The sequence below is a fragment of the Pithys albifrons genome, chromosome Z, assembly GCF_047495875.1.
Source record: "Pithys albifrons albifrons isolate INPA30051 chromosome Z, PitAlb_v1, whole genome shotgun sequence".
NCBI classification, from domain to species: Eukaryota; Metazoa; Chordata; class Aves; order Passeriformes; family Thamnophilidae; genus Pithys; species Pithys albifrons.
Window position 1 is genome coordinate 15,743,341 of NC_092497.1, and position 19,427 is coordinate 15,762,767.

General features: G+C 37.5%; 1 protein-coding gene across 2 annotated transcripts in view; it reads left to right on the plus strand.

Moving 5' to 3' along the window:
* Positions 1-18,791, plus strand: part of NNT (nicotinamide nucleotide transhydrogenase) — a 44,917-nt gene extending 26,126 nt beyond the window's left edge. For both annotated transcript variants that reach the window (XM_071581080.1, XM_071581081.1), the window contains exons 17-22: positions 432-611; positions 4,666-4,825; positions 6,164-6,245; positions 14,007-14,125; positions 14,905-15,020; positions 16,011-18,791. In XM_071581080.1, coding sequence (XP_071437181.1) covers positions 432-611; positions 4,666-4,825; positions 6,164-6,245; positions 14,007-14,125; positions 14,905-15,020; positions 16,011-16,160 — 807 coding nt within the window. In that variant the 3' untranslated portion in view covers positions 16,161-18,791. The remainder of the gene's footprint in view (positions 1-431; positions 612-4,665; positions 4,826-6,163; positions 6,246-14,006; positions 14,126-14,904; positions 15,021-16,010) is intronic.
* The last annotated feature ends 636 nt before the right edge of the window (positions 18,792-19,427 follow it).

Consider the following 19,427-nt stretch of genomic DNA (forward strand, 5'->3'; position numbering starts at 1 on the left):
GCTGGTAGGATATTTTTGCAAGTAAAAATACATGACTTAGCACAGTATGAGGATGGAGGGGGTACTTTCCTGTACTGTCTCAAAAGGCAGAATTGGTAAGTCCAATCCTCAGGCCATAGCTTGCACAACTACACCTACACTGAAAATACTTAAATAGGTTATTAAATTACTTGATACTTGCCTAGAAAGGTTGTGGTTGCCCCATCCCTGGAATTGTCCAAGGCCAGGTTGGATGCCTTGAGCAACATGATTTAGAGGGTGACATCCCTGCCTAAGGCAGGGTAGTTGAAACTGGGTGATCTTTAAGGTCCCTGCCAACACAAACCATCCTGTGCTGCTATATGTATTTTTTATTGCTGCAAGCACACTGTCTTCTCTGTGTGTTCTCTTTAGTTATAGCTTACACTGAAGTATTTTCTTTCCTTTTCCAGGGTGTCACTTTAACAGCAGCTATTGGCGGTGCTGACATGCCTGTAGTTATTACTGTCCTGAACAGTTATTCTGGATGGGCTTTGTGTGCTGAGGGCTTTCTACTAAACAACAACTTGCTGACCATTGTTGGTGCACTCATAGGCTCCTCTGGGGCCATCCTCTCTTACATCATGTGTGTGGTAAGAAGTCAACAAAAACTGTGCTCGTTTGCCAAGCAATGAAAAACCTTATTCAACATGTTTTCCATGAAGATAAACCATTAGATCTCAAGCTATTAGGTCTTTACAAACTAGAAAATTCTTGACTGAAACTGTTGGACTAGATGTCAGCTGATTTTTCATAAGTTTGGAGAGACACTTAAAACAGTGGAAAGCCTTTGTATTAACTTGGACATTGAGAATTCAAATCTGGGCTCAAACAAGTACGATTACTTATGCTCAGCTGTTTTTTCTAGTCATATACATCTGCAGTGTTGTTAAATTCAAGCTAAATCTAATATTTAGTAGGAGATACCTTAAGTAGTGTGTTCGTTTAAAAAGCTGTTTGATTAAACAGTAATTTACAGTTTGTTTTTGGAGTGCAAGAAAGTGTGTTGGTTTCTTCATAGCAGCTACTTTGAAGTACCACGGGGTGGCAGCAGGCTTGCAGGGGTTCACTGCTATGCCAGTTTCTGTGTCAGCAAATTTGCACTCAGCTGTGTGTAAATTGTGTTGCATTTTTAGTAATGATCTCCTTTCCCCTGCCACATTTGTATAGAAGTCTTGTTTTCAAAGATGGATAGGTAATGATTTAAAGAAAACTGTTCACAGTGCAACACCTGCCAAACTCCTCATCCTCTGTTGTGTAATCCTGTTTTACTTCTGCTCTTGTGTTCTTTTACGATCAGTGCTGCTGTTCTACTGTCTGATGTTCCCCTATAGTCAGCTCTGGCTGTCATCTTTTACTTCATCTCTGCTGGTAGTGTTGTTACCATGTTAGGAGTTTTCAGTATCATATATTTTCATCTTTTTTGAGGAACAATTTCAGAAAAGTTTAAAAGAGCAAATTAACAATTCCAGATATGAATTTTAAAGAATCTTGTTCTTTCTTCAATGTCTTCTGTTTTCTTATCAGAAGGAAATGAGATTGTGTGGCTCATTTATTTGTGTACATTCAGGAATTTAGTCCATATCAGTAGAGAGATGATGCTTGTGAGTAACACAGGTATGACAACTATGTGCTGTGGAAATCAAATTATTGTAAAACCTTAGTGAAAATATGAACTATTTGGTATGTATTTGGCAGTAGGCATAGTCTGTCTATGGCTTCATTTTTCTTTTACTGTATCCTTCTTTTAAAATTTGTTTTATTGCTAACCCCTCTTAGAACTCACAAGAGAGTTTTGGAATACTTTCAGAGTTGGTTGGAGGAATCCAGGTAAATAGGAAGCCTTGGAGAATAGTTAGCAAAATAGTTATGCAGTGGCAGAGTGGCTTTCTTCTGTGTATTTATCAAATTTCAGGAAGTTTAGTTTTTGAGGTAGTAGTCTAAAAATCTTGTACTGCTTTATATAAACTTAGACAATTAAAGTTCATCAACCAGTGTATAATTTCTGCATAATAAGCAGAATAACTTGCTTCTAGCCCAGGACTTTTCTTTTCTGCTTTATTTCCTTTAATGAAAATCATTATTTTAAAAAGCAGTGTTATAAACTGGGAATTCAGTATCATTGTCTTAAAGTTGCATTTCAGGAGAAAAAAATGCTCAAGATTTTCAGTAAAGTCTGCAAGGTGTTGCAACCTGTACTAATGGAGCAACAATTTTCCCCTCCCTTTTTTGTTCTGTTTTATTTTTTACCTCCATTCTTTAGTAAGACTTCTATGAAAAGCAGTGGATTTATTGAAACTTATCTAGTACAGGTGAGAACGTATTTGTGGAAACATCTTAATGGCTGAAATCTTATTTTTACATCATTTTCATTTACTTTTTGTGATAAAACTATAGCTTAATCATCCAGAGGCTGTTCAGTTATCTCTTAAAGCTTCAACTGATAAAATTGACCAATATGTATTTAGGTAACCACTTAGGTTTTGCACTCATATCTGCTTGATTTTTCTCCTGTCCTTCTCTTGTACCTCTTAGCAGCTGAGTAAAGGTCAAAGAATTTAACTTTGCAAAGCAAGGGCCTATACTGTTTACTCATCCTGTTAATTGTGACTTTCTTATAACACCAACACAATACATCTTCTTCAGAAAATTTGGTTGTATTAGCGTGTGCTTCTGCCTCATTTTTTTCCCCAGAGCAAATTCTTGATTGCAACTGTGATATTAGAATCATTATAATTAGGAATGGAGAAGAAGGCTAAGGTTGAAGAGAAACTGATGAATGAAACAGAGTAGAAGTGACAAACTGTATTAGTCTTACAAACTGTGTGCTGGCCCATCACCTGTGTAGTTTCTGTGGGCACAGTGGAAGTGCTTGGAATTCTTTGGAATCAGGTGTTTGGTTTTCGCTGGACTGTAAGCTCCTGACTATTGTATTCTCTGTATGCACAGCACAGAGGGCTTTCTGCTGGTTGCTGGGTTATCAGTGAGTGATGAAGCCTGCATTTTACATCACTATATTTGTAATCTTTTGTGGTAAAGAAGGTGATAGAGGATATAGAAAAATTTTCACACTGTCCCAGTGCTGAGTAGGTTTTAGCTACATTGGTTAACTGTTGCTTGATAAGGTTTTGGCTCTCTGTACCATCCACCTTTTTTTCCAGACTTGCTTCTTGCAAGGAAAGTTGTCTTGGGTCTTTGTGGTAAAGCCAGGCAAGGGTGCTTCAATCTCATACTTGCTTTTAGTGGATTCTCGTATGTCTAATAATACTTCAACTTTTTTTTTCCCCTTTGGCCTGGTCTATTGACTTGTGGTTTAGATATTTGTATAAAGTGCTTTACTTGTTGTAAGCTTAGTGTGTGCAACATCTGAAAAGGGTACTCTTCTATCTAGGCTGTCTTACCTGATGCTTAACTGCTATAATATACTACATAGTCTGGTTTTTTTGCTTGGCAGTTTGCTATTGTGATACATGCCAAAGGCAGTGTGTTCTTAGAGGACATGAACTACTGTGTACTGCAGACAGCAGAAAGATGCTGATTTCACTGCATTTGTGTGCTTCCCTTTCAATATCTGAAACAGTGATGACTTACCAGGACGAACAAAAGTTCTGTCATCTTCACTGGGCTTATTGGCTAAATGACAAATTTCAAAGAATGGCATATCTTCTCATGCTATGGTAAGAAAACGTGTGCAATGGTGTGAATTGAAATGTCAGTGGAGAATGGACAGCTGAATGGACAGGAGAGTAGGTGATTCCTCCCACTCGTACCCTTGTCTCTCTAGATCCATTTCTAAATTTTGTTGTGTTCCTTAGCTAGTACAGATGGTGTATGATCTGCATGTGAATTAAAGAAGCAATTTATTCCATTTCTTTCCTGCTTCTAAAGTTTTGTTCACTGCAACTACAAGTATTGGAACCACACTCACAAGGAGACATGTCAGTGAAAGTGTTTAGCCAGTGACTTTTCCTGGTTATGTGTCTAATGGAGCCAGATTTTCAGGATGTGCTCTTCTTTTAAAGCTCCTAGTTAAAATCTCATTTCCCTTTGGTGCTCAGCCAGTAAGTTAATGACCCCCTTGAGTTCACTGAAATTTGACTAGTTTTGTGTGGCTTCTTATCTGCTTTGTGTTCTTCCCTCTCTTACTGCTGTAGGAGTTTTTCTTCTGTACCACCTGTAGGAACTTTGTGATTTCCATGCTGTCATATAGCAGTTCTGTGTTTACATGTTGAATTGGTCAAGAGCTGTAGAAAACATCTTGCAGAAGTTTGGGGTGTGTGTGTATATATGTATGTAAAAATATCTTTTCAAATTCTGCCATCATGTAGGCTTTCTTTTATAGCCCCCCCTTTTAAGAACAAGAAGAGACTAATATTTGCAATTTGTTCTCTGTCTTGGGAAAATGCTGATGCTTTGTTATTATATGTGTAATGTGATGTGTTGGAAACTGTTGTTTGGTTATTGCTGTGTTAAACTGTTGTAAGTAGCCTGTTTTAAGTTTTGAGTTATAAGAAGGCAAAAGCAGCGGATAAAGAGTATTGTCAGAAGTCTTGAATGTTTTCAGACTATTCGGAAGTTTCCTTTGTGGGCTCTCACCTTCATTTTTGCATTTTATCTTTATCTGATCGAAACCCTATTGTCTTTCAGGCTATGAACCGTTCTCTTGCAAATGTGATTCTTGGGGGCTATGGCACTGCATCAACAGCTGGAGGGAAGCCCATGGAAATTACTGGAACCCACACAGAAATCAATGTGGACAATGCAATTGAAATGATAAAAGAAGCCAATAGTATTATTATTACTCCAGGTAAGACACTCTTGACTCACAAGGTGTTACAGAACATGTATTATAAAAAAAAGGGACCCCAATCAAACAACACCCCCAAACGAACCAAAAAAATGTAGCCTGCAGCTGCAGCAAGGCAGCAGCATATCAAATGTTGACTGGGTCCATGTGATTTGTTTTTATTCCCAGATCAGTCATTATTCCTCTGTGCAGAGATGTATACCACTTCTTTTCACTGTGTGTATGTCTGTTCAAATTTTGTCCTTTTCATTTGCATCTTAAATTCTACAGGACAAAGACTTTATTTTGTAAATTAAGCTTATATCACAGTAGCTGTGCACAAAATTAACTGAGGTTCCAAGCACTACTACAATACCAGTGGTACCAATACATCTGTTAAGTTATTGAAAGGATTTTGTTTACAGTTCTGACATACTTGCTCCATTCTGCATTGGTTTATGAGAAAAAGAAAGGCAATAAAACTCATCTAAATCTTAGATAATATAAATACTCTAATAAAACTTAAAAGCCCCCCAAAACCCCCCAAAACTTGAAAACCTAAACCCTGAATTGTCTGAAACTATTATGTTGACTGTAGGCTCATATTATTCAGTAGCAAAATCCCTGATAGGAATGCTCAGGTAGGAAATAGCTCAAAACTTCTTTTCAGTCAACTGAATAGCAGGACCGCTATATTAATTTATTTTAGCATTGGAATGTGAAGAATGCTAAAATACAGTCATCTTTCATTTTGCTTCAGCTTAAATGAAAACAGTGAGGCAAGGCTCTAACCTGGGAATTTACCTTTGTTTCCAGTAAAGCTTGCAATCATCCTCAAGGAATTTGCCTCTTTCTTCTGTGGTCAAACCTTGAGGACACTATTAATAATTTGTACTCTGTATTTCTCCTCAGTATAGTTGCTCTGACGAATTAGCTTAGAGAGAAAGACTTCAAAAACTATCAAGCTACTATATATGCATTATGCAAGTTCAACATTTTCTTGAGGATAATGGTTGTGAAGTAACATAATAGTAGTTTCTTTATCAATTTTTCAGAGTACCTATCTGAAACATCCTTTTCTGATAGAGAAGGGAACATATATTTTTTTGGAGCTGAAATAAGTTGCTTTTGTAGTTTGACTGGTCAAATCACTTTGCTGTGAGTGGTCAGGAGGTCAAAAAAGAGATGAATTGCAGAGGTCAGGTTGTGAATATATGAGAATCTGAAGTGTGTGTGGTTCTTTTTAATTTATTTTTAATTATGAGAGTGTGTCTGTGTGTGGGAGATACACTTTTTATCTGCAGTTAGTCCTTCTGCACTGAAATAGAAAAATAGCCTAATATTTTGAAATTCCTACAGGTTATGGTTTGTGTGCAGCAAAAGCTCAGTACCCAATAGCTGATCTGGTGAAGATGTTGAGAGAACAAGGGAAGAATGTCAGGTAAGTGCTTTCCTTGATGAAAAGTATTACAGTGTTTTGTTTCGGTTTGGTTTTTCTTATCATTCCATTAAACCCTACCACAATTAAGTCTTAGTTTTCATTTAATATTACTTTGAGCATTGACAGAGTCATAGAATAGTTGAATTTAGAGATCTCTGGGGATTGTCTAGTTCAGCCAGCCCCCTTGCTCAAGCCAGAGTCAACTGGAGCAGGTTGCTTAGCATCTTGTCCAGTTGAGTTTTGAACATCTAGTCTCCAGAGATGGAGACTTATCAGCCTTTTACAATGTTCAGTCATCCTTAGAGTAAAATAGTTGTTTTCCATATTTCAGTTTGCAGCTGTTGCCTCTTGCCCATTCACCGAATACCACTGAACAAAAAATCCAGCTCTGTCTTTGTTTGCTGCCCTTCATCAGTATTTATATGCAGTGATAATACTCCCCTGGGCCTTCTCTTCTGTGGCCTGAAGAATCCCAGTTTTCAGTCTCTCATCTTGTGGAAGATACTCCAAACCATTGAGCAACTCTAGACCTGCACTTGTGGGGTTCCCATAAGATTTTGCTGTTGCAGACAAGACTGCTACTAGAGTTCTCTGAGTATTGGCTGGAAAGATTATTGTAGTGTATGTCGCCAGTCCCATTAATTTATTCTGCTGGAGTGCTGCTCCAAAACACAGAGATACTTATGATACTTATTGGATTGCCAGTATTGGCCTCAAGGCCTTTCCTCCTTCATTTTTTTTTTTGTAGACCTTATAGATACTGAAAGTACTGAAAAGCAAACATGATCCCTTTCCTGCTGATTGTTTGAAATTTTGCTTGTTTTCTAATTATGATAACTGAATATTTTAAAATTAGCCAAGGCTCAGTTTTCATTTCAAACAAGGTATTTGGGCAGATACTTCTTAGCTGGCTATTCTCTGATTTCCATGTGTTTTATTTCAATTAGATGGTGACTTCCCTTTGGAATCAGGACTCTAATAATTGCTGTTTTTTTGGTTTTGTTTTAATTCTTCCAGTACTCTTCCAACCTTATTGAAAAGTTGCATGTAAACTCTTGTAGTGCGTTACAGCATGTATTTTTATGGATAACAGTAAAGTTGTTTTAGGGTTTAGCAGCAGTTACTTGTTAGTATTTAGCAAGGATGTTGCAATTTTGCATATAAAACTGCTTTATAGATGTATTTGTTCATGGATGCATGAGAAGTGAGGGTGTGTGGTGGTGTGTTTACTTCCTGGAGCAGTTCTCTTCACACCTTGTTTCTCCATATTTAGCAAAAGCTCTGTGTGTGCCCGGATTGCATTAAAAAATATGAAGAGTCCTTAGTTGTGCAACAAAAAAACCCTTTCGTGACTAATGTGATGACAGCATTGTATACTTTTGGCTTTTCTTTCAGTGCTTCTGTGGGGGTGAGCTTTTATTTTCACCAGCCTTGGTGAAATAACAAAATATTGGGTTTTCCTTTTATGTTGGCTTTGCAGGGGAGAAAAGTGAATGAGTCCTTGAAATAAATGGCTTATACTTGAAATGAGTCAATTTCAGGAAGGGATCACTGCAGTGGTTACCTAGTATTTTAATGAAATAAATCTGTATTTACAGTTTGTGGTAATTCAGGCCTTTCATCACTTTACTGGGTTCCCATGGTGTTCATTGAGTGCAGCTGTTGTCCTCGGGTTTCAGTAGGCCTGGAGTGTCTTGGGACCCCAAACCAGTCACCATCCAGATGTAGTGACACTCTCACACATACGCTGTGGAGTGGTGCCAGCGTGGACATGGGATTGCATCAGTCTGTAATGTCCATATGTGCCAAGAAAAATTGCAACTGTCATGTGGTCTGGTTTTTTGCTTCATGGCTCACCATTGATCCAGAGGAGCTGTTGTTTTCATTTGCTTTGCCTACAGCCATAACATTCTCAGTGAGCGCAGGTTATATAACATCATACATAACCTTTGATTAGGATTTAAATTTAGAAATACAGGAGAGTTTTTGGAAACTTTAGACTGTTTTAGTTGCATAGCTAACATCATTGCTCACTTGAGATGGTCTTGCAGCAGATCACATCTTTAATGCATTAGTGAAGTCACATAGAAAGCTGGATGTTACTGAGCCTTGAGTATAGCTTTGCCCTGTTATGGATGGATAAAACAAAGCTTTTTATCGGCTAAATCCTGTAGCCCCTGGAATCTATTGGCTTTGGAGAGGAAATGGCTGTTCTACAACTGGTACTGCATTTTTGCCACACGTCAGCCACAGGTTGTGTTGTTTGTAGGAGCCAAGTTGTGGAATTCCAATTTTTTTCTATGTAATAAAATTATATTCTGTAGTAATTTTGTATGTAAGTATGTAATCACACTGTAAAACTGCATACATTCTCATAAGCATGTGGGTTACTGATGTTCTCCATGTCCACATCGGGTTAATTGTCCTAGCTTTTGCCACAATACGACTTTCCTAAGACATTTTCTATCAATGTGTTTTGTTTTCCTGTGCAGTAAGAAGTTCTTGATAAGAAAAATGCATTTTAGGATGAAAGGACTCTTAAAATTGTGCTTTTTACAGACTTAAATAATTTCATAGTAAATAAGTATATTTTCTGGTGATTCATAGTTGAGTGAGATGCACATTACCTCTTCAACAGTCTTTCAAAATAGTGGTTTGTCTTGGGTATTTTTAATCTACTTATTGCAGGTGGATATTTTGAAGGACTTGATTTTCTGTCTTCTGATGCTGGAGAATTTAATTAATTCTGAGCAAAAGAAAACAAGAGTTTCTTACATTTTTGAAAATATAGTATTGATTTAGTGTCATACTTGCATTTTTAATTTTTTTTTCCTTGATACCTCAATGGCTGAGCTCTAATAAGATGTGTTTAGGGTTCTGATTTTTTTTTTCTCCACTGTTCTATTTTTTTGGAAGTAGTAGAACATGTGGATGGCCGTTGATTGCACATTTCTCTAGAAATGAATAAATAAAACTGATTAACTGCAACTGTTTAATTATATCAGTTTACAGTCATCATTCTTTATGGCTTTACAGGAAGATCTAGAAGAATTTTAAAGCATGAGCTGTTAAGATGCTATCCCAAGCAGTCTTAACATACTGTGTATCTCAGTGGAAATTACTGTCACTGATGAATGACAGCATAAGAACAATATGTGCTGACGCAAGTTTCTGAAAAGATGAATTATACTTAGTATGAAGACACAAAATGTGTACATCTGTGTGAGTTTTGGCTTGGTTTGTTTGTATGGCTCGGCTTTGTGAACGCAGATTTGGGAAGGGCTCTCCCCACGTGGGTGTGCCCTTCCAGCCTGAGCAGTAGATTTTTTAGGTGAGGCACAGCGTGTGCAGAACTGGCCCCACCTTTGAACTCCTCAGGTTCATCTGCCATGGACGAGTGAGCTTGGACAGTGACAGTGAAGTCCTCAGGACTAGAACCTGCAGCCCCCGGTATTCCCAGGAGGTCTCCCATTCAAGTACTAACTGAGGCTGAGCCTGCTGAGCTTCCGAGATCTGGTGGGATCGGATATCAGGGAGGCATTTAACTGCCTGTTGGTTTGTTATAGTCAAATTAACTGGGTGGGCTCTGAATTATTAGTACTGTAGGTGAAGGGACTAATGGAGTCTAACAGATCTGTTAGCTCCAGTGCCACAGTGGTGCAGTTAGAACTGCAAACCTTGCTGGACCTGATCCACTTCTGCAATGATGCAGCTTTAGCTGTGTGCTCCTTTAGGTGTGTCATTGCTTCCACAGGGGTCAGCTCAGCTCTGGAGGACCTCACTACATCTGTGTGTGATGCTTTGTGGAAGCAGGCTATTGTTTTTTCTCTGTAGTTGGATTCTTGGGAGGGTTGTTGCATTGAGCTAAGGTCTGTTTGGATCTTCTCCCTGCTGTGATAAACCATAGTGGTCGGATACAGGGAGCCAGTGTCAGACCCCTGTTTAAGTATGCTTCATTTAGCTAATCTAATGCAGTTCATATTTAACTGTCCTGATTAATTTTGGGCCCATATGTTGCCTCCAGCATAAACCCAAGTCTAGTCTAGCTAGGCTGTGTGTGTGGATGCTACAAAGTCATCCCTCATGGGGTGATGAACATTATACTGTGATACTTTGAAGTCGTGCTACACTGCAACTGTTACATAGCAGGACTACTCCAAATGATGTGCTTCTGTTCAGCTAGTTTCTTGCTTTTCTTTTCCCCTCTTGTTACCTAGAATAACAGATTATTGTTTGTACTGGAAACAGAGGTGGAGAGGTGTCTAAATAAAGTAAATGAAACATTAGGAATAGTAGGTGTGGCAAAATCCTTGGGCAAGTACAGCATCTGAAGTGTGGAGTGAGCTAATTAGGCCCCACCCAGATGTTATATTGCTCTGTCCAGCTTTGTCATAATGACAGGAATCCTATCTTTACATGGATGAAGTGGTCTTGAAACATTTATGCATTGGGTTAGGTGCTGATCTTGTGAGCCAGCTCTTGCAGTATTGATCACAAGAATGTTATCTAGCTGGTTGTAATAAAGGTGCATACTGACTTTATGAGCTGTATAAAAAGTAACTTCTATTCTGAGATTTTTCAGTACTTTTTTATGGTACAGTTGTCTTTTCCATACTACCATTAGAAATTAAATACTACTTCTCCCACCTTCAATCCCTTTTACCCACTCCACCTCCAATCTAAGTGCTTTTTGTGCTAAAAATGCTGTTCTAGATACAATGTTAGGAAGTTTAAATATTTGGTCGAAATTTGAAAGAAACTGTTGCACTGTTTGTATCACTAGAAAAAGTCCAGAATATGAACTCATTTTTCAGTGTGCTGTGCTGTCTTTATAAATCTAAGAAGTATTCAATAGAGGCTGACTAAAAAAAGCTGAATAGCCTTGCCTGATGCTGTCTTATCTATTAAGTCTTGAGTAGCAAGAAGATGTACATTTACTTCAGTATCTGACAATTGGCGGTGTTAAGCAAGCCCCACGTTATGTTGTCAGCATCAAAAAAAATATTCCTGGTGATTTCTGTGTTTTAGTGAAAGACCAGAATAATGTTTCAAGTCATACACATGATTGTGAATATGTGTTGTGGGTTAAGATTTCTTCTTGATTTATAAACAAACCAGTCTACCTAATGGAGTTCCTGCATAACTGATACTAAAAGAACATCAAAGCAACTTGGCATTTTTTTCACTTTAAAGCACTTTTACCATAAAACATGTCTCTTTTAAAATAATTTCTGTGTTGAATTTTTGAATATGAGTGAGAGCACATGTAACAAAATGTTCCTGCTGTAATACACCCAACTGCTGTTGTGAATTGGGAGGAAATTTTATTAGACACATTGTGATCCATTAAGGATTTTAGGTACCTGTTTTTCATGGTTACCTGAATTCTGAATTCTGCTTTGTATTAGACAAGATGATTTCACTCCAGAAATGTGTAGATGTTACCTTGTGACATAATGAAACACTCAGAAAACCACATATTTTTAATTATTCTTTTGGACATTCTTGCACATCCAATTACAAGTGGTACTGGCAAGCTACTGTCATATTTGGTTAACAGGCAGCCTTCTGGGAGTCACTTCAATATTTGTCCAAGAAAGCTTTTGTATGAGCAGCTTTCTTAAACTTTGTAAATATGCAGTATGTGGTTTCAAGCAGAATCTGTCAGAAGTTTTTGACTAGTGATGTTTAATGCTATAACTCTTCCTGCAAAAAGATAATTTGCCCCTTTCTTTTCTTCTTTCCTTGCCTCTTGCCAGGAATGATGAAGTCAAAGGTGAAATTTCTTCTCTTGGCAGCTTAAATTTTGACTTTCCAGCCCTTGAAATAAGATTGTATGTGTATATAGTATTTAATAGAAACCTCACAAGTATTTTGTTTTGTGTATTGCCGAAGCAGCTTTGGTCACAAAGGCACTCAAAAAATTTTATTAGACACAAAAGAGGATTTTGTTGGAAAATCTTTTCACTGCCAGAGAAGTGATGAGTTTTTTCAAGGGTACTTCAGAATAAGAGTTCTCCTACCGTACTGTAAGTGATTGAATTTGGTGTTCTTGAGGTCTGTCTGCAGTACTACACATGGCTTGTATTACTGAATGAGTGGTGTGAAATGTAAGCTGTTAGTAATTTGTCCTGTATATTTGCTCTCTTTTTTCTGATTCTAGGTATTATCCTTTGCAACAGGATCCCAAATGTTTACTAGCTAAATACAATCTACTGTCTTTGTTTCTTTAAAAGCATTCCTTTTAAAGCCAGCTTTTATCCTGCTATTTGGTATGGGGCTTAAAGTTGTAGTATATCTAGTATTATGTGGATTAATCATATGTCCTGAATTTTGTTGCTGGAGTTCCAATTGAATAATTTTTGTATTGTCTTAATGTTGTCTTAATGATTGAGCACTCAGTTGCCCTTTTAAGGATGTATTTGTACAGTGTTAAATTCACCAGTGGTCTGTGTTGATTGGACTGTGACTTGTGGTCCATCAGTGATGTGTTACCCTTTTTCATCCCAGTGGAGTTGAAAGTAGAAATATATGACAGTATGTTCATCATGGCAAGTTGATTTATCAGTCTTTCTCTTCTTTCTGAAGAAGTCTGAAGTCCTTTTATTTCATTCCTGACTTACTAGGATTTCTGCTCAGAAATTTCTGTTCCAAAATCCAAGAATTCAAAAATCCAGGTTTTCTCTTGACTGTTTTCCTTCTCTTCCAAGGGACATAGAGGCTTTATCATTGACCATTTATCTTCAGCCCTGTATCATCTGGGGCACTGCTGGTGTGCTTGTGTCAGCATTACATCTGGTGATAGCTCCAGACCTGGAAAGAAAGTGCACAGGACAGTAGACATGGATATGCTTTACTTATAAGGGCCAGTGGATGACTATAAGAGTACAATCTGCCAACTCAAAACAGATTTGCTTTAACCAAATATGGCTTTGCTAGTTGTAGCTAAACCAGTTTTAATATCTTTATTCTGACTTTTTTTCAGATTTTTACCCTTACAGAACTGAATGCATGCCTGAGGACCCTTGGTTGCCACCCTGTTTTCTGTCTGAAGATTTATTAACTCATAAGCAGTGTTTTTTCTCTAAATTGGTTTTGAGCTGTTGTGAAAAGATTTTTAAAAAACAGTTATCCTTAAATTCTTACAGTTTCTTAGCTCTCCACCATCTCACTTGCACTCCTTTCTTCTTTTTTTTCCTTCTCTTTTCCTCCTAAGGTCAATCATGAGGAGAAAGTAGCATGTTAACCTAGTGCAGCAAAACATTGTCTCGTGCTTGAAATAGAATCCCCGCTGATTTTTCTGTTGGATTAAAGTGTCGGACTGCAATAGCAATGCATACTCTAGAGACACCTGAATCAATAAAGTCATTTGCCAAGGGCTCTTCTAGGTCTAGTAATGGTTTTGCTTCAGAAAGGCAGCACAGCTTTTACCATTTTCATGAAGAGTATTACATAATGGCGATTTTATTTAGCCTTCAGTGTTTTCAGTGATGTAAGGGACCTGCAAAGCATATTAATGTTGGTGGTAGTCTTGCAGATAAAAGGCTTATTTGTAAAAGTCCAGAATGATCTGTCACAAGGTTTTAAATATGGTACTGCTTGGAAAGTGAACTATTAAGGTTTAACAATTTCATTTTATTCATTCATGCATGCGTTCATATGTAAGAACTTTTCAGTCTTGTAGGTCACAGGTAACAATTTTACAGTATAAAACAGAGCAGTCTGTACTTACTAATGAGGTTGGACTTTCTTCCCTTTTAGGTTTGGTATTCACCCTGTGGCTGGCCGTATGCCTGGTCAGCTGAATGTACTACTAGCAGAGGCTGGTGTTCCCTATGATATTGTACTGGAGATGGATGAGATCAATGAAGACTTCCCAGGTTAGCATGTGAGCCATAAGTTTTCAGAAGTTTGGATGGTTTATTTGATTTTGTTTTTGCATTGAACAAGGATTTTTAAAAATAGAAAATCTCGGTCAGGTCATTCAGTGTCACTATGTACCTCTTGTGACAGTACTGTAGAGGAGAACTTATTTTTTGTTGTGAAGGTGCATTTTTTTCTTTAATTGCTTGTAGCTGTGAAGTAAATGACAAATGCTGTGTCTTTATTATCTCTGTTACTGCCCCATCCCTACAGAGGAAAACTATTTTTACTTCTTTAGGTCAGTTATTGTGGATGACTCAACACTGCCATGTCTTGCAAACTTGCATACCATTGTACTGGCAACTTCTTGGTTTTTTTAAATTCTTTATTTAAAGATCAGAAGGTTGTTAGTAAAAAGTTTTTCAGAAAAATATTCAAAGGAAAAACCAGGCACAAAAAATTTGAAAGTGGTGATACTATGTGTGTATACAGACACATTTAAATATCAAAGGATATGCGTAGTAGGATGGTCTAATGAGTCCCTTGGGACTGGATTGTGGATGGTTGCAGTTTGCTGGAGGTAGCTGTAGCACACTTGAACTCTCACATATAATTTGCCTGACAAGTTTGTAAAGTATTTGTGTGAATGCCGTCTCCATAAATGTTTGTAGAGTACTTAACCATTATGGGTTCTTGTGCCTATAAGGAACATATTTAACACAAAAATGTGTGTCAGACTCAGTGTTCAGATTTCAGGTAATTTTTCATCACTATTATTTTCTTTGTATTGCTGCAGAAACTGACTTGGTCCTTGTAATTGGTGCAAATGATACAGTTAATTCAGCAGCTCAGGAAGATCCAAACTCTATCATAGCTGGAATGCCAGTACTTGAGGTCTGGAAGTCCAAACAGGTGAGATTAACAGAGTTGCGTTAGCACCCCCCTTAGCTTTTAAAAACATGGTGGATAAGCTAAAAAGATTCTCCCACTGTTCTAGTTTCCCTGAGAAGCTTTTCTCTGAGTTGTCAGTAAAACAGTCGGTGCTTTGTAAGTGTGTTGCACTGATCAAGATTTTATACTCATCAAGTACATTAGTGAAACCAATGATGGCTGCATTGGAAAAGACCAATCAAAGTGCATCTACTAGAATATGTTATTAGAATAAAAAGTGTCCTGCTCACATCTGCAGCCCTGAAGTATTTCTATACAGATATCTGCTTTTAAAAGTTTATAGGAAATTTGGTTGACAACTTCAATATTGGGATGGAAATATAAGAATGGATAGTATGCTTAAATCAAATAACAAAAAATATAATTAAAACCCAACACCCTACCCCCAAAAAAGCCCCAAACCCAAAAAGCTAAAACAGTGAGTGGCTGAGTTGAGTAGAGAGTTTATTCTGTCCAGGTTGAACTGACAATGTAATTACCTCAACAGTTTTGTTCCTTGAAAGCAATGTCATCTGATCCAAAGTTGATATACTTGTGTTTCTTTGATGTGAAATTGATATCTTGTTCTGAACCCAGTTGTAGCCTTAGTTCTTCTGTGGGTTAGCCATTCAAGTACTCAGACATAGACACAGGTATTTATCAGCAGCATACAAAGATTTGTGTTGCAAAATTGAGAAAGAAACACAAACATAGTTAAAGTTGGTAGAGATTTACAGTTTTTCTGCTGAAGGTACCATGGTTATCAATAAAATGTTTTTAAAATTGTTTTGGATATCAATTTTTATGCTATATTAAAATCTGAAATACAGTTTCATAGCAGTAGCACTCTGCTTTGGCCAGGGATGTCTCTTTCTCTTCCTTCATTTGTGGAAGTTGGTTTTGTGTGGTCTGTCTTTGAGGGAAGATGGTGGTTGTTTTTTGCAGTATCAAACGTGAGCTCTTTATGTGCAGGTCATTGTAATGAAGAGATCCTTGGGAGTCGGTTATGCAGCAGTGGACAATCCAATCTTCTACAAACCCAATACTGCCATGTTGCTGGGAGATGCTAAGAAGACTTGTGATGCCCTGCAGGCGAAAGTCAGGGAATCATATCAAAGCTAAATACTGATTTATATTCTGCTCATGTTTTTGACTACAGTTTTGTCACAGAGGTCACAGAAAACAAGAGGTAGAAGAATCTCTCTTTGTCATAAGGCAGCTGACTTTTGGAGAAGACTGCATTGACTCCTGGGAGATGTAGTTTGGTCAGGGGATATAGACTTTTATAAAACAGTGGGCAGATTAGCCCTTCAAACTGAATCTCCAGTGAGGCAATGCATTAAAGAATGAAAATGTGCTTTTTAAGGTTAACATTGAGCTGTTACAAGAAGAAACTAATAACTCATAGTCATCTTTACGTAGTTACTGTCTTCCTCCTCCTTACTGTCTTTACTTCTGTCATGAAAATTCACTAAAAAATGCTGTGCCAAAACTGTATTCAGTCTTATCATCAAAGCAGCTTTTTGGCTGGTATGAACAAAACAACTGTTGATTTCATCAAAAGTTAAAAATAAATTTCAAACAGATGCAAGCAGAAATAAATCCTTGCATGTCCCATTGAGCTCAGGACATTCTATGATTCTGTGAAATAGATGATTACAAGATTTGATGTTCTAAGTGTAATGTTCTTTTGGGGATTGTATGGATGCTGTGAAACAGGAACATTTTAGGAAAGTTACTTTTCTTTAAAATACGGTTCTAGTTTTTTTATGGTGCACACTTATGCTAAATGAAACACAGGATTTCAGGCATTTGCCAAGTAATCTTCAAGTCTGACAAGAAAAGTTACATTTACTTGCACTGCTTAACTATGTTAAGCAGCCTCTAAATGCTTCATCTTTTCCAGTCATTGCCTTTTTAAGTGTCTGAGAGAAAAATATAGTCCAGTTCTGCACAGGCAGAACATCTTACATACCTGAGGTATTCATAGAATTTGGACCACAGTGTTTCAGTTTGTTCACTTAGACTTTTAATTGTATTCAATGCTTTCAAAATTTAGTGATGCTTTCTCAATTAACATTTTTGTAATACTGGAAAAAATCACTTTTGAACTCTCTCCCTCTACTCTGTTATTGTGAGACTGTACCTGGAGTGCTGCCTTGAGAAGTTGGTCTCCTAGCGCAAGAACCACATTGACCTGTTGGCACAAGTCAAGAGGAGAAACACTAACTTGATTACAGGGCCCAAGTACCTCTCCTGTGAAGACAGACTGAGAGGGTTGGGGTTGTTCAGCCTGGAGAAGAGAAGGCTCTGGGGAGACCTTGTATCTTCCAGTACCTAAAATGAGGCCCATGAGAAAAATGGAGGGGGACGTTTGACAAGGGGGAATGGTTACAAACTAAAAGAGAAAAGGTTTAGATTAGATATTAGGAATAAATTCTTCGCTATGATGTTGGGAAGGGACTGGAACGGGTTGCCCAGAGAAGCTGTCCACTCTGCATCCCTGGAAATGTTCAAGGCCAGGCTGCCTGGTAACCTGGTCTAGTGGAAGGTTCCCTGCTCATGGCAGGGAGTTTGAAACTGGATGATCTTTAAGGTCCCTTCCAACCCAAATAATTTTATGATTCTCTATTCAAGATGCTGGAGTTTATTAGAATTTTTCTAAATAAATAAGCTATTGTTTGGACAGCAAGAAACCTACTAAACTTAAAATCCAGTGTATTTGATTATTCTGACTAATCTAATCAAAAGCACTGTGAAATTCCCAGAATAAGTCCAGCAAAGTTAAATTATGACATAGGTTGCTGTTTTGTTTTTATTATAGTAAGTATGCTTGAATGAAACTCAAATATTTGCCTAATAAAATGAATTTGCCATATTTCTATAATGTTTCCCTAATGATGTAGCAATTGCCCATGGTGACAGAGGGTAAATAGAACTAGCTCTGCTTGTGTTAGAAAACATTCATGTCTGGGAAAGACAAATTATAATGGAGAAACTCTTCAAATTAATCCATCTTTGTTGATAGAACAAACATTTTTTTATTACCCTATGCATAGAGACCTCATATAAAATGCAGTATTTCTTCATGGCTACCTCTGCTTTTATGTGATAATCACTTAAAAAACCAGACTTTGAATAGGTAATGCATTAAGAAATGTAACAATATACCAAAGATCTGCCCTTTTTGCAGATCTCTTTTATATAATTTGACATAAAAATGATCATGCAAGCATTAATATGTTGTATACTGCAGGAAAAGACTTGTAATTAAATTTTTTAATTTAAAACATCATGGCAGCTATATTTGTATGTAGCATGTATGACCTCTTGATTTCATTTTATTCAACTTCTCCCTCAGGTCTGCAAAAAAACAGAAGGGAAATGGGAGAAGAGGAAAGACAAGGAAATAATTCTCTATTTCTCTCCCAACTAAGCAAAAAAAAGGGGGGAGGGGGGAAGAGGGGAATTTGAAGGGATTTAAAATCCTGAAGCATTAATTTTTGTCTTGTTGAAGTATCTAACTGCAGTATGCATCATGTCTCTACTTATAGCTAATGAAAGACTTAGGTTCTCTTTAAAAAAGTAGCGATCAACAAGGGAGAGGGAATACGTTTTCCTTTGTATTTGGAAGAAACCCCAGACAGCTGCGTTGAATCAGAGGTACCAGCATTACCTTTAAAATGTGCTTTACCATGGAACACCAGGTGATTGTTGAAGTGCTAATAAAAGTCAGTTATTATACTCTCTTGATCACTGTCTTTGTTCTCTCCTGTTATGTTTCCTGCGTGAGTAACTGAATCTGAAAGCAAATCCAGTTTGGTCATATTGCTACAGGCTTTGATTTGAACATCTTAGTGGAAATATCACAGCCTGACTGTCATTCCAGTGTTTGTTTCTTCCAGTTAGGAACAAATTACTTGTTTAAAAAATTGTAATTAGAATTTCCTTTGCTGAAACTGCCTGCATCCTCAGGAGACCAGTTTGCCCCATTGTTCCAGTCTCCATCAGCATTTCATACCCTTTTACAGGCTGATGTGCACCAAAGTCAGTGCAAACGTCTCAACTCCCCCGTCTCTGAAGTACATTAATTGTGTAATCATCCAGACAATTCCCTTCTGCAATACCCTTCTGGTGTTCCTGTCTTAGACAAAACACATTGAACATCAGAGGTGGCTTAAATTGAGGGAGATGGAGGGTGTGGGGTGGAGGCTGCACCCAAAAGAGACCTAAAACCAACTCTCTTTTGTCATTGTCCTACACTTTTTGAGCCAGTGACTTATTATTAAGCTCAGAAATTAAATTTAACTTTGTAAAATATGCTATTTCTAGCAAATATACTTTTTTCTATCCTGAAAAATACAAAGTTTGGTCATGTGTTTTTAAATT